Source organism: Gossypium arboreum, chromosome 7, assembly GCF_025698485.1.
Source record: "Gossypium arboreum isolate Shixiya-1 chromosome 7, ASM2569848v2, whole genome shotgun sequence".
Taxonomy (NCBI): domain Eukaryota; kingdom Viridiplantae; phylum Streptophyta; class Magnoliopsida; order Malvales; family Malvaceae; genus Gossypium; species Gossypium arboreum.
Window position 1 is genome coordinate 103360680 of NC_069076.1, and position 16337 is coordinate 103377016.

General features: G+C 28.9%; 1 protein-coding gene across 1 annotated transcript; it reads left to right on the plus strand.

Moving 5' to 3' along the window:
• Window positions 1-840: 840 nt before the first annotated feature.
• On the plus strand, window positions 841-3252 carry LOC108467199 (glutamyl-tRNA(Gln) amidotransferase subunit C, chloroplastic/mitochondrial). The gene is made up of 6 exons (XM_017767770.2): window positions 841-1110; window positions 1210-1250; window positions 1571-1626; window positions 2609-2660; window positions 2747-2832; window positions 2965-3252. Exons 1-5 carry the CDS (start codon window positions 907-909, stop codon window positions 2820-2822), a joined length of 429 nt encoding a protein of 142 aa, XP_017623259.1. The 5' UTR covers window positions 841-906; the 3' UTR covers window positions 2823-2832; window positions 2965-3252.
• Window positions 3253-16337: the final 13085 nt, after the last annotated feature.

The following is a 16337-nucleotide window of genomic DNA, read 5'->3' on the forward strand; positions in this document are numbered from 1 at the left end:
AATTTACTTATAAATATAACATGACATGTGATGAGGGTTCAAGACAAAATTATATAAAAAAGAATGTTTGGAGTTTAAAGTTAAAATTTTATACTAAAATAGTTTAAATTGAATTTTTAACTTTTAACATGGGTTAAAATATAGATTTTCTATTTAATAAGGAGATTAAAAGAATTAAATTAAATTATTAGTATTTAAGAGGAATTAAAATTATAATTGTACCACTGAAATATGATAACTTTTATATGTATGTTGTTAAATCTAATGATAAGTTCACCATAATACCATAATATATATATATATATATATATATATATATATATATATACAAATGATCTAAAAGAGATAGCGGCTAAAAATTGTGTTGGTATATAAAAAAAAAACTATGTAGAATGAATCCTTTTTATAATCATCGTTTTAATGCACTTAAATTTATGATTTTTTACACTAATAATAATGTTGTTACCAATCAAGTTAAAACTCAATTAACTTATTTGTTAAAATTTTAAATCTTATAAAGTGGTGGTTGTTATCACGACCACGCTTCTCAATAGCATCGTGTCCAAGGTAAGTTTAGGTTTATCTTCCCTTGAAAGTGAAATGATCTTAACAGTGCACTTAACACTTGTTTAACTAATTGTTTGTAAATCTTTAACAATTCAGTCTGAAATAGTATTTTTATTTAAGACGTGTACAGTGAAATGGATCATTTAGGCATGTTGGGTCAATAAAACCCTTTAAGAATAATATTTTGGGCCGAATAAAAAATTTAGGCTCAATATTTGCTTCTGGGCCTGAAACCCAAATTAACAAAAGCATTTCACAATTCATGGCGATAACATTGCAGATAAGAGTGGTAGTTACTGTTTCACTTTCTCCAATCCAATAACCAAAGGCATCACAACAATGGGGAGCAGAGCTCTGCTGATGCTCACAAACTTCAATTTTAAAGCCACTGTTTCTTCTTTTGGTTCTGCTTCAAACCCTTTTTTTCTTATTAAAAATAATCTCAGAATCCGAAATTTCTCCACCAAAACAAGGTCTTCTTTGCAGCCACCGGATTTGCCTGGCTTGGCTGAAACTGCTCGAATTTCACTCGCCCCAAATGAGGTTCTTTTTGCCCTATTTTTATTCACTTTCTCATTTATTTATTTATTTATTTTTTTGGCTGAAGTTGATTTCTTCAACCCTTTTTTCCTTTGGTTTCAGGTTGAAGAATTTGCTCCCAAAATTGGACAAGTAATAGACTGGTAATTTCTTTTTTTCAATTTAAGTCGAAATTGATATTCGATAAGTAATTTGGAGATGTCCCTACAAACTGGGTGCTGGGTCTTGGGTTTTTATTAATGATTTTTAGCTGTTATTATTTATCAGGTTTTCCCCATTATTCTTGTAAAGATAAAGCTTGTAGAAATACTTTATGGTTATTATGCTCCAAGTATTTACTTATAATCAACGATGTAATCGCCATTTATTAGCTCAGAGGATGTAATTCTCATCACATTACAACTTGAAGATTGGAAAAATAACAGATGAAATTTTCTTTTAAGTTTTGGGTTCTTTATTGCAGGTTTGGGCAACTTCAAGCTGTTGATCTTGACAATGTCGAGCCTGCTATTAGAGCAGGTACTTAGAACTCATTTATATAAATTGGTATTTCTTTCTTGTTTGTTGGTGTTGCTATTGCACTGTACATTTCTGATACGTGTTTGAAGGAGAACTAATCGAGCGTAATTGAGGCATTTATTGACATATCAATGAAAGGTAGTTTTTATACAGTTGCTTGGTTCAATCTTGGCAAAGGTGCAAACCATGCTTTAGGTCCTAGGACTCCTAATAGTCCAAGGCGCAAGGCACAAAAATTGTTCTTTCTCAAGCAAGATAAGGCATGTTTATATATGCACCATGTAAAGTAGATTTTATACGGTTGATTGATTGTCTGTTTTAGTTTTCATGCAGTATTCTTTCTTGTCCTAAACACTCTACAATCTACATGGTGGTCTAGTATTGTTTCCTATAAAAATGTAATAGTTGTAGTTAGGTATCTTAACAAAGCGGGGACTGACAATGTGGAGTGATAGATACAGTTTGTTCTAAATATTAAGCTCTAACAAGGTTTTTCGCCAACTCTATTCTAAATTATGATTTTGGTGCTTCTACTATGCTCAAAGCTGGGATTTACTTGCTATTAAACTATTTGGACTAACTAATCACATTATAGAAGTAGAAAAGTCATATTATGCCAAATTAAAGTCAATATTCCGGAACTTCTTCTTAAAATTACCCTTCTAACTCATGATGCTGATTTATTTTTCTGTGTTAGAAGGGTGTTGTTAAGAAAAATCCACATCATCATTTTAACCAGAATCGCTAACGGTGTTAAATATTTAGACTAACTAATGATATTATAAAAGAAAGGGTCCAAATCATGCCACATTCAAGTATAGTGACTATATCTGAAATTTGAGTTTAGTAGAGGGACTAAGAGCATAATTTGACCCCTGTAAAACTACTACGGATTGAATGTATAATTAATATGGAGTAATAGATGTGTCTTTTTCTAAATCTTAAGCTCTAACAAGCTTTTTGCCATTCTATTTATTCACAGACACTGAAGGTGATAATTTGCGTGAAGATGTCCCTCAAACATTTGAGAACAAGTGAGCACCTGCACTGTGGTTTCTGAGTTGTAAATTTCCACGGGGTTACTATCCAGTCATTTTAACTTTGGGTATGTTCTAAACAGGGAAGCGCTGATAGCGTCTGTTCCAAGTTATGAGGAGCCATATATCAAAGTTCCTAAAGTATTGAACAAGGAGTGACACTATTTGGGTACTATATTATACTCAGTTTGGTTCCCAAAGAATTGGATTTCATAAAAATGACCTCAGGTTATCAATTAGATTTGCTTCTCAGGAGCATGATTTCACCACATAATATTCATGCATTGATGTCTCTGTGCAGAACAAGTAGAGCCATTCATACACTTAAGAAAAAGGGAGCATCTTAATTTGCAAGAGAACATTTAGTACTATGAGGAGGGCAGGAAGGAAGCTTTCTCTTGTAACAAATGGATTTTGGGTTTTCCTGATGCTTTCAATGTAGGTGAGCATTTATTTCTGTTGTGTTTTATTTTGCAAGCAAACTGTTGAAATCAGTCATCTTAGGAAAGGAAACTTGATGGCATGTTGTCTCCCAGTTGAGGATTTAATGTAATAACTGGTTTAGTCATGGAGATGACTTTTTCGATCACTTCTTTTTATTTTTTGATAAAAGGTGGGGGAGGAGTTGTCCAATTGAACGTAGGTCGCAAGTCTTTTGCCACTGCACCACGAGCTCGATTGACAGCTCTTCATGATCTTGAATGTCATTATTATACTGGTTAGCTAGAGACTTATACCGGTGTAAAATTAACATGGTTTTACATACTTTCATAACTTCTTTTGAGGATTTATGTTTTAACAATCCAATTGTCACAATTCATGTTCCATTATTATAGGACATGTATGTCAAGGTTGGAGTAAAAAAAAATATTAACTATTTGTTTTATATAAAAAAAACTTTCATATGTTAAATATCTATTAATATAAACAATATTTTAGATCGATATGATAAAAATATCGGATTAATTCGAAATGATACATGTGTGGCAAGTACAATTATATTGATACATTCAATGATTAGATTGTTAAATTATCAATCATAAAAAAAGTTATGGAAGTATGTAAAGTCATATTAGTTTTACATAGATGTAAGTGGATCCCTCCCTATATAGCACCTTAACTCTCTTTGGCATTTCTGCTTCCTTCCAGCAATTATCATCAATCTTCTCCTCCTACAGTCTGACATTACTTTTGCATAAGAAACTTGGGACTTTGGAAAGCACCCATGTCAGGTGCTCAAAGGCAGCAGCCATTGTGTAGAAATAGTGGCATTGTCACCCTTTTCTGGTGATGACATAGGTGCCCAAAGTCCCGAGATTGCCTTCTACATCATAGTAAAACAGAAGACCTGTAGCTGGTTCTAGGTCTGGGTCTGGTAAAGACGCTTGTGAAGTGCAACCTACCAGTGGAATCGTGACCGACCGCTACAGCATGAAGCTCCAAATGCTGCTCAGCTGGGCAACAATAAGTTAACTATCATATATACTATCAGCATGTCTTTTGGTGTCAATATGTTTATGCAAGTATCCATCATTTACTTGTCACTTAACAGAGTATGCTGAAACCTGCACTTTTTCAGTAAGAACTTTCTCGGCATGCCATTATAGATTTAATGATCATTGAGAATCACAAGTTTAAAGCAACACAATTTGGTTAAAAGGGTCCCATGGTTTTAGAATGTGGTAACATATACACAAATAAATAAAATTCACTATGTACTTGTTTTTTAATTCAATAGGATAATTATCTTATTGAAAAACTTTACCAGTGAGATTAAGAAATTGTGAAATGCTTTAATAAAAAAGGCACCACATAGTAGCCCTCCATTATTAGTGTTGGTGTACACTACAATTATCTTTATCATATATGACCATGTCAATAGAGTTTTTAATTCCACAAATAAACTAAAATATATATTCTTTTTAAATACAACTTACGGATAACTTTATTTGTGTAATAAAATTTTCATTGTCAATGTAGATAATAATTATCCTATATATTATATGGTATATAGGATAATTATTCTCTACCCTTCAATTACAATTGGTTTCAAAATGTTATCACGTGTCTTTTTCTTTTGATTTTATAAAGACATATGATTGACATTTTAAATCCGCTTATTTCATTGGGAGTATATAGAATAATTCTCTTAATATATAGATATATGGATTATTACAAAATTAAAATAATGACCTGTGTTTCATTTATTTATTTTTTAAAATCTTTTAAGAGTTAATTGTATTAGTCATTTCTAAACTATGATCGTCATTTTAAAATGATTTTCAATTTTAAAATGTACTAATTACATCTTTAAATTATTGATATTATATCATTCCATTATTGAAAGCATCAATTTAACCATTAAATACCACATAAAATCTTATATGACATAATTTAAAGTGAAAATTTAAAAAAAATAAAATGTTAGCATAAATTTTAACATTGAAAACTAAAAGAAAAACAACTAAAATTTTTACAACATTCTTTTTTTTACTTCATTTTAAATCATATCACGTAAAATTTAGTGTTTCATCTAACAGTTAAATAATAAAATTTAGTAATAAAAGATCTTATTAATATAAAATTAGATAATTTAAAGATGGAATTAAAATGTTTTAAAATTTGAGCGAAATTCATTTTGTGCAATTAACCCAATTATTAATTATGTTGTGAGAGATGCATATGCATGCATGTACCAAAGGATTGTTGATTCGTAGTTGTTTGACAAGTGGGTGAGAATAGTAGTAATCATAATGATATAGGCCCCATTGATGTGAATAATGGACCTACATTTTTGTGAATGCAACAAAACAGAACCCCCCAAAATGCAATAACCCATTTTCAAATTCAAACCAATGAATTCCAGTTTTCTTTACTAACCCTAATAATTTGATGCCAATGCATTCAACTTAAAAATCCACCCAGCCTTTGTAATTCCATTTTAAAATAAAACCAAAATTCTGAACAGATGATAAATGGAGTGGGGCCTCTATAATTAATAGGGTGGGAAGTGCAAAGTAAACCAACTCACCCTTAGCTCTCTCCCATTTCCTTTACTTATGGATATTAAGGTATATTTAGGGTTTAGATCAAAAATATTAATTTTTAATTGACATAATGATAAATTTAATTTTAATATTTTTTATTTTGATATTTTGGCCTTTATTTGTTTGGGTAATTTTAGCCCTTAAACTTTAAAATTTAGCTAGATTATTTGTCTTTGGATAAAAATTGTTTGAAATGTTAAAATTTTAACGATATTGATGTGATTACTTACATGACAGTTCATATATAATTCATAAAAATTCAAAACATATTAATAAAAGATATTTTAAAATAAATATATTTCAAAAAATTCAAAAAACTTTTAAAAATTATCCAAGTTAGCATGAAGTATAAATAAAAAGCCATATGAACTATCACATCAATACCATTAAAATTTAATAAAAGCCATATGAACTATCACATCAATACCATTAAAATTTAACTGTTGAATTAGTTTTTGGTCCAAAAGTAATTAGTTTGACTAAATTTTAAAGGTTGAGAGTCAAAATGACCCCCAAAAAGAATAAAGCCAAAATGTCAAAATGAATAAATATTAAGAGCTAAATTTATCTTTATATCTTTTTAATTTAATCCATTTTTATGTTAAAAAGAAATGTTAAATAAATAGTTTTTCAAGCTAAATTAGAGGTCAAATTAGGTGTAAAATTATAAATTTACCCTTCATTTATATTAACTGTAAAATTTAAATATAATTTAAATATATAAATTAAATTTTACAAACAAATTATATTAATTACTCAAAAAGTATTTAAATTTTATATTTCACATTTGATATTATTAACAATGATTTATCATATTATATTTGTATTATAATCTAAGTTGAATATTTGTTAATACTAAAATAATAATAAGGCACCGCAGACATGCAATAATGTGAAAAAATGATACTTTATATTTGAGTCACTTATTCTATCGCTCATGAAATTATTATTGTACTATAATCTAAGTTGAATTAGATTTTAGAAATAATTAATAATAATTTCTTAAAATTATATCATAATATTTTAATAAATTTGAATATTATTTTAATTTTTACTTTATATCATAATATTATAAATAGATATTTTAACTTTTCACAATATTTTTTACAATAATATCGAACACTTAGAAAATTTTAAACTAAACATCTTAAAAACACCATACATTTTTCAGCAACAATGTTAAACTAACCCTAATTAACAGATGACAAAGATAATATCAATTTGACGGTTCCAATATGATTCGAATTTAGAAAAAAATAGTTTAGTTTTTCTTTTTAAAAATTTGATTTCAAAGTAGGATAGAGAGTTTTCATTAAAATTTCTAGGATAAGATTCTGATCATATCTGCGTCATTCACCTCACAGTAATTTATCAAAATATATTTTTTTCAATTTTATAACTAATTTTATATATTCTAATTACTTTTAAAAGTTTATAAAATTTTATCTATTATATATACTTGTTAATATAAAAATTATTTAATATTTGGGGAGAGTAGAGTTGACTTTTTTTTTTATTAGATTCAAGTATTGAAATTTTAAAGAAAATAAAATTTTATACATAAAACGAGATGCAAGGTATAAATACTAAATTAGAATTCGAGAGCAAAAATTACTTTGTTTCACTCTGTTATCATCTCTAATTTTAATAATTGCAATATGCATATAGTTTAGAGTAAATTTTTCGTCGGTTAAGTTAAAAAAATAAATTAATATTAATGTTAATGTAATTTATAATTAATTTGAAAAAGAAAAAAGAAGAGAAAAAGGTAAAGCTTTTCCAACTCCTAACTTGTATTCCGATTTTTGTGCATGTCCTACAAAATTTGTTTTGTTTTCTTTCTCCCTAGTTGCCTGAAAACCGACCAATTAAAAGAAAAGTTGTAATGAATTTCCCAATGCCCACAGTTATTAAACCTAAAACCAGCAATTTGCTATGTTTGTTCAATTGACAAATAGAAAAACGAAAGGGACTTGTTCAAGTAATTTCCTTTTCTCTTTTGCTTTTATATATTTGCACTTTTGGAGGAATTGCAGAAAACACGCTACCATGGAACGATTCCATTAGTTCACTGTTCGAGTCATTTGGCAAGAATCTTGATGTATTTTAAGTTTTAGATTTGAGTTTTGCAAATGGAAAAAATAACGTTAAGATAGTTTGTTCTCTTAGAAATATTTAACATTACTCGACTCCAAACAAGGGTTGAAATCAGGGATAAAATACAATTTTACAGACTAAATTAATATTTTATTATTTTGAGGTTCAAAACACAATTTTTCTATATATTAACTTAAAACCCTAATTTTGAATTTAATCGAGATTCAAAATAGCTACCAAATATCAAAAGTTAGATATTAAAAAAATTCATAAATTCCCAACTAAATTACGACTAAATCAACAACTTTAATTCGAAAAATCAATACAAATTCATCTCAAACTAATTAATGAATTCATACATAAATAGGATGAAATATTAAAAATTTAAAATCTTAAACTAAAGTTTGATTAGAAGTGAAAGAGATAGTAATTAGAGTAGAAACCTAACCCAACCCATGACTTTTGGTTCAACTTAATTGGCGGATTTGTCATTATCAATTACTCCAAATAAAAGGGTTCGAATAGAAACAACTTAGCATTAATTGAATATTTTTTAGCACATTATCTTCCAATAAAGTAAAAAGCTTTTTAAGATTCAAGCAAGTCATCCTAATCCAAAACCCATCTTTATTCCAATCAAATGCTTCCTCAACAATTAAAAACCTCATAATTTTGCCATTTAATAGATAATGTGAATTTATATTATAAATTTAGACATTTTAATTACCATATGTTATATGTTTTACTTTTTTTTCATATTAAATTTGAATGTTTATTATCCAAATCCAATAACGGATTTGATATTTCAATAAATAATTTATTTAATTCAAAATTTTAAAAATTAAATTTAGATTTTAAAATTATAAATATCCGATTCTTATAAAAGGTTTAGAAATAAATAAATAATAAATAGTGAATAACAGACTTTGCAATTGGATGTTTTATACAATACAAGTAGAGGCGAAGTCAAAAATTTCTTTAGAAGTCCGAAACTAAATAATAATTTTACGATAGTAAAAATATAATTTTACTATTTAAATAGTTATATCTTTATAAATTTTAAAGGATTAAATCAAATTTTTATCATTTTAAGAGAGTCAGTGCAATTTTATTTTTATTAATTTAAAATTAAAAAAATTAAATGATTTTAGGGGTTGGCAAGCTACACCCTTGAATGCAAGTGAAAATTTAATGAAAAGAAAAGGAAAACAAAAACTTAAAAGAAAAAAAAGCTAAAAATTATTATGATTGCATAAGATTCTATGTTTTAACAAGTATTGAACATTTTGTCCTCCAAAAGTAAACCAAGAATTGAACTTAATCATAGATTTTAAAATGCTGATAAGTGAATATTTTAAGTTATATTATAGTTATTGGCAAAACATGCATGATTAATATTTGAAGTAGATATAACAACTTACATAAAGAAAATAAATGGAAAAAATATATAGATAATAATTTAGATTGCTTTTAATGTAATTCAAAGGAAATTTAATCACTCTCAAATTTTATAAAAAAAATAGGACCTAAAATAAGAAGACGAAGACGAAGAGATTTGACGATGTGTGGTTCCATAGCAAGGGTTGGTTAACAGCTATGTACTTAATGGCATTACAACCACTCTCGAAGCTCAACTTTGGGGCGTCCTCAATGGCTTGCTCAATGGGATATCGGAAGCTAATTGTAGAGGTGGATAATTTAAGGGCTGTCAAAATGCTTAAGGGTACCTCCGGTTCTCCACCTCCTAGTTCTTTGGCTCGAGCGTTCATGGGGATGTTTAAACCTTAATGGCAAGTCAAAGTAGTTCACATCTGCCGGGCGGGGAATATTGTAACGGACAGGTTAGCTAGTTGGCCATGGAGCATGACATAGGTTTGCATATTGTTCATCAACCACCTATGGAGCTTTTGGCTGAAATACAGAAGGATAAAGAAGGGCGAGTCACCATGAGACACTGTAAACTTTAATTCTATGTTTCGATCTCTACTTTACTACCCAAAAAAAAATGCCAATTAAGTCTTAACTTGATTGGTATTGATAATTATTTCCATTTAAGGGTAAAGGTTAAATCATTAATTAGGACATGAACTTGACAACTATACCTATATTGGGGCTTCAAAGTTTTTTGGTCTAAGTTAGGCCTGAATTAGGCAACTATTTTCACATTAGGGCTTGAACATTTTATGGTCGAAGTTAGGCCTTAAATTTGACAATTATTCCCCCATTAGAACTTGAATTCGACAACCATTTTCACATTTGGACTTGAAATCTTTTTTTACCCAAGTTAATCATTGAAAAAACTTATTGTCAATCTATTTCAGATATGAATCCATCTGATTCAGAAGAAAAGAATTTGCACCATTATCTCAATTTCAATTCAAACATGGGTTTGACTCACACTCCATGTTCTGAGAAACATTTACCACTCGAAAAGTGGAAAAAAAAGGTCTTTGTCTAAAGAAAAGTGTTGAATTTGACAATTGTTTTTACATTAGAACTTAATAATTGTGCTTACATTGGAACTTGAAATTTAGGGTTTCAAAGAAATATCATAGATTAACTTAGACATAAAAAAAAGTCAATCCTCAACAAGAATAATTGTTAAATTTAGGGCCTAATTTGAACAAAAAAATTCAGAGACAAATGTGAGAAAAATTACAAAGTTCATGGCCTAAGTTGAACAAAAATAAATTTAAGACTCAATATGAGAATATTTGTCAAATTTAAACCTAAAATGATTTAACCCAAGAATATTATTTATAATTTTAATTGAATAAAACTAAAAAAATAACACATTTCATTTTTAATTCAAAATTTAATATTTTAGTTTTGTAAATTTCTCCTCCACTTGAAATTTTAATTAGGATAGTTAATTACAAAATCATGTAAATAAAAATATGAAAAATAATGAAAAGCAGGTATTAACTGCATGAACAAAACGACAAAGATGGGTCAGAGAGATCCCCTGTCCGAGCATCACATGCTACAAAACCCTTGTGGATAAATCTTCAATTAATTTTTTTAAAAAAAGAGGAAAATGAAAAATCAAGGAACAGAAAAAGCAGAGTCAAAGATCACGGAGATCTCGAGAAATCAAAATATCAGATCTAATAAAAGAGGATGCCACGTGTTCGAATCAAAGCGGGATTAGATGTCAGTGTCAGAAATTAAGCTCCCATAGGCCGCCACCTCTCTGTGACACCAACCACGTGTACTCTTCCCTTTGACTGGAGCGGCACATGTCACGCGATCTGTCTCACGTGTTGTTCGTACGGAATTCTGGGTAGATAAGGGGATAATTAATTATTTTTTTATTTCCTATTCGTACGGATCATGTGCTTGCTCGTTTTGTCGGTTTGCGAAATTTATCGAGAAATGAGTGCAATCACAGCCGTTTATTTCCACAGATTGAGGAGATGTGGATTCTAGTACCCAAGTGCAGTTGCAAAAACGATGCTGTTTTGGAGCTATTTCAATCAGTAATGTCCTCTTCGGCTGCAGTAGTCTCCGACATACTTGGGACTTTGGGACACAATCCCATTCAATTATAATTTTGTTCCAGTGCCACTTGCATGCGTTAAATCAGAATCAAACTTTATCGCCTAAGTTTCGGCCGCCACTTTGAATTTAGTCTACTGCAAAAACGCCTAACTTTATTAATGAAAGATTTACCCTTTTTAATAAAGTATTCAAAGTGTGGTGTTTAGAGCATTTGATATAGTCCTCGACAATTAAATGTATTATCTTATGTCAAAATTTTTTCTTTTGATTCTATGAAAAGTTTTGTAGATTTACGGAGTTTGAGTGCCTCGATTGATGGAGGAGATATATACTTGGAGGAGAGGCCGAATATTAATCATGGAGGATGCACGCAGAGATTTAAACCACTAACTAAGGTGGCTTATTTTTCTTGGGAGCATGGTACCGTAAATTTTGAGGGCTTTTTGTAAAGTTAGGAGACAAAACTCCAATATAAGACAATACCTTCAACTGTTAAGAGCAATGTCGACTATGTGATAAACAACACTTTGAAGACTTTTCCTGAAAATATCGATCCCCTTAGCACCCGTACTTTGCTTACGAATTTGTGTAATTTATTTAAGCGTCAAATTTGTTAAACATTAAATTTGTTATGTTTATGGGATTCTTTATTTATAAATACTAGAACTCTTCGCAACGTCAGCCGACAGTAAGTGACATCGTGATGAGGGAGGTTGGACGTCAAGACGAGTTCCCTGTTTTTGGCAAAAATGTACAATTTGGTACCTATTTCATAGTTTCCAACTACATTCATTCAACAAGTTCAACTTATCATTACTTTTACTTGATCCAAAACTTATCAAATTATACTAAACAAATTCAAGTATTCAATCCAACCTTTTAACAAGGCATTCAATCCAACCTTTTAACAAGACATTCAACACTTATACATCATTTAAACTTAACAATTCAATGTCATGAAACACATACCTACCAAGCTATCCAAATATCAATATATACCTATGCCATATCACATTAAATCATACTATTTCACTTCAAATTGCAAACACTTATGTACATTATATCCATTAATAGTTTATAGGCCTTTAACATGAACTAAATCATCCATACACCAATACATATCTCAAGCATGACAATGAAACATATCACTTTAACTAGGCATCAAATTAGCTCTTTTACTTATCTTATGCTATCAACATAAACATACCGAGTTAATAGGTTCATATATCAACTTCCCAAAAGCATCAAACATAACCAAAACATGCATGCATTGACCATGTTAGATGCCATGGCCAACATTCAAAAACAACAATTGCCAAAATCATCCCAAACCTTTCAATTCACTAAGACTTATATACATTAGGGTAACACATATACATGCAACAACCCTAAACTCAAAATGATCAAATAGCTATCGATTTGGTGATAGTGTGAGCTTAAAGACGATCTGACTTGATGAGTTCCGCAATATGACAATTTATAAGGAAAAGGGAAAAACAAATAAGGTAAGCATATAGGATACTTAATAAATTCATAGGTATTAAACAAAACTTACATTATTCTTACCAACATTTCTAAGTTATTTTAGCTTGGCACAATATTTGGCTAGACATGACAATAAAAATCATCATTATTATAAGCATTTTGATTAAAGTCAATAACATATGATATCACAAATACTCATTATGCCAATTGATGTCACATTAGATAACAATTTCAAGCTCATACTCAATCAAGGATATTATATTCACATACATATCAATGGCATTCCTCAAATCAACGTTTCTTGCACAATTCATTCAATAACTTACCATTTGAAAGTCAAATTCATTTAATCCCATTTCAATTTCTCAATTTTGTTTAAATTATGTCGCCCGATGAATCCTATTAAATAGACTTGGATACAAAGGTATCTACACCACACCAGTTGTTTGTCCGAGCAAATATATAAGCATGTCAAGTTGCACGTTCGGGCTAAACCTTTAGAACGACACATCAGGTTATTAATTCAAGCTAAACCTATATCACATATATCTAAAAATCTGCAACAAATGCTGGGCCTTGGTAACATTTGTAATCAATCTTGAACAAGTGCACACAAGACCCTATTGACATATCAATTGTATCTTAACATTTACTAAGTTCACACAGACATCTTTTACACATAAAAACATTACTTTTCAATTTAGTCCAACTCTAGCCTTACGAACAAATTCACAACTAATTAATCCATAATAAAACACATATACAAAATCAATTACATAATAACTTAAGTAAATAAATACCATATAAACTTACATGATCAAAACACCAATAAGTTGGTTCTTTAGGGACTATTCAACAATTTTTGCTTTTCCTCGATTATCTCCGATTTGATCTAATTCTTGATCTATACAATTATTTCATTCGATCCATCAATACCAACATTTATTCATTATGTCATGACACGAATGAACATATATAATCTTATTTTTTGATACCCCTAAAATTTTATATTTTATTCAATTTAGTCCCTAAATTCGAAATAACCATATCTTTCAATTTTGAGCCTCGATTTGAAAACCGTCTTCAATTACATACATTAGGGACCCTCTATTTCCTATTTATACCTAAATTTCAAAATAATTTTACATTTTATTCACTTTAGTCCGTATGTACAAAACTAATAATTAAACTTTATATAATCTAGTCATTTTCATAATCTAAGCTTAAAATCTATCAATTTAACACCAATTTCTTCAAGAAATAAACAATGAAAACTTTCAAAAAATTTAGCAGTGTTACAAATCAGTACATGGGCTAGCTAAATCAAGCTCCCATGACCTCAAAAATATAAAAATTATAAGAAAATGACTTAATTTGCTTACCAATTGAAGGACCGAATGTTTTTAGATTCAAAGAGTTTTTCTTTCTCTCAAATTCAGATTAAAGAAGAAAATGAATGAAAAATATGACTTCTTTACGTTATTGAAAAATATGACTTCTTTACGTTATTTTAACTTATAGAGTGGGATTAAGGACTAATTAATTTGATTAATTAAGCTAATCATACTTTAATTAGATTAATTAACCTATTTAATTAACAAAGGTGGAAGATGTCGTCATAAGTCACTAAATCATATTGAAAAATGGTTAATTTACCATTTTGAACATTTGACTAATTGCAATTTAAATCCCTAAGTCTTTAGCCAATTAAAAATCTTTAGCGATTAGGTTTTTACAATTTAGTCCTCGTGTCTAAATTAACTATTAATTAAAAAAAACCAGACCAAACTTTAATATACTGTTATACCAACCTTGTAAATATTCATATTTAATATTTACGGCTCGATTTATAAAAATGGGGTGTCAAAATCGTATTTTTTTTACATCATTAAAAATCAGACTGTTATAATGTCACATTGTCTTTGATGTGAGAGGGCTTATATAGGTTGATTTTGTGGGACACGTGACTATTTTTGGTTGGTTAGCTAGTTTCTTCCAAGATCTGTAATAGGTGGGCAATGTGATATCACTTAGATTACAGGAGATGTGGGTGACAAGTGATGATTGTTTTGCCGAAGTAGCATGGTTGTCGAAAGTGGTTGGCTTGCGTGTTCCCTAAGGCTTAGCGGTACAATACTAGTGGTGGAGCAATACAAACCAAGCCAAAGAGTCCTAGTGCTACAATGAAAGTTGTGAGTTAACAGAGTTTCCATGTGTAACAGTTTTAATGCTCAACGATTTTGTACAACACAATATCTAAACTTAAGATGTTAGTGTAAAAATATTAATACACATACAAAACATGTTAAATGTTAATGGTTGAATGTTAAAATTCTACTACGCTTTTAGTTATATTTATTTACATTTTATTTCATTTATAAAAAAAATGTTTATTTTGCATATTATTTAGAGTGTTTAAAGGGTTCATTTAGAGACGTTTGTTTATTTTTAATCTAAGTTAGGTTCTGAGTTTGACAATTGTTTTCACATTGAGCTTAAATTTTTTTTGTCCAAATTAATCCTTGAAAACCTTAGAGTAGGAACAATTATTGCCAAGTTCGTACCCTAAATAGGAACAAATTCCAAGTTCAAAGACTAACTTAGAAAAAAGAAAATTCAAACCTGAATGAGAGATACCAAATTCAAAGTCTAACTTAAACAAAAAATTCAAATCCAAAATAAAAAAAATTTACCAGATTTAAACACTAAATAATTATTTAACCTTTTTAATACTATTCATCTTTAGTGGCCAAAAGAAAATAAAATACTATTATTCATGTAACTTGTCTAATTATAAAGTAACTTTTTTTTAAGTATGATGGTTTTATGATATATGAAAAATATAACTACTTTTAAAAATAAAACCTACATGTAAAGGTTTTTTTTTTTCATCCACTTTATACGTGGGACAAATTCTAATTTTATTTTACTTTAATATCTTTCAATTTAATATTTAAAAGTTAATAACATGTTTTGCTTATAGATTTCGATTTGTTTTATTACTTTAGTGGTATATATAAAATTATTTATCTAAACTATAAATGTTTTAATTTATTAAAGTAAATAAACGCCAATCAATAAATTTATGATATATACATATTATCCAAATACAAATCTAGTCATTCGTTTTAATCTCAACATTACAATATTCATTCTGGACGAGCTTTAATTTGATTAATGTGAATTTGTTTGAGATATTTTGGGAATGGATGGATTGATCACTTCTTCAAATATTTTTAATATTGTTTAAATTGAGTTGTATCAGGATACTAATTTAAAGAAAATCATTAAATTAGTTGATTTGAGAATTGGTATGGGCCGGTTGAATTGAATGTTTTATTTTTAAAAATTTTAAAAATTTATTTAATTCAACTTATTCAATTATTGAAAATTAAACATTTTCTCATTTAGCTATGACACGTGGCAGAGGAACATGAAGCCAAATCATCCCCCATTTGCGCATGACGGCCCGTCTATGCATTCCATCAACGTGTCAATAGACTAATTAATCCACCGAAACCTGTTTATATCTTATTAGTATATG

Bases quoted from the DNA above. Each gene is read 5' to 3' on its own strand.
- LOC108467199 (XM_017767770.2), top strand. From the start codon at position 907: ATGGGGAGCAGAGCTCTGCTGATGCTCACAAACTTCAATTTTAAAGCC. The intron at 1,627-2,608 runs GTACTTAGAACT...ATTTATTCACAG, and splicing joins CGAGCCTGCTATTAGAGCAG to ACACTGAAGGTGATAATTTG. The intron at 2,661-2,746 runs GTGAGCACCTGC...TGTTCTAAACAG, and splicing joins CCTCAAACATTTGAGAACAA to GGAAGCGCTGATAGCGTCTG.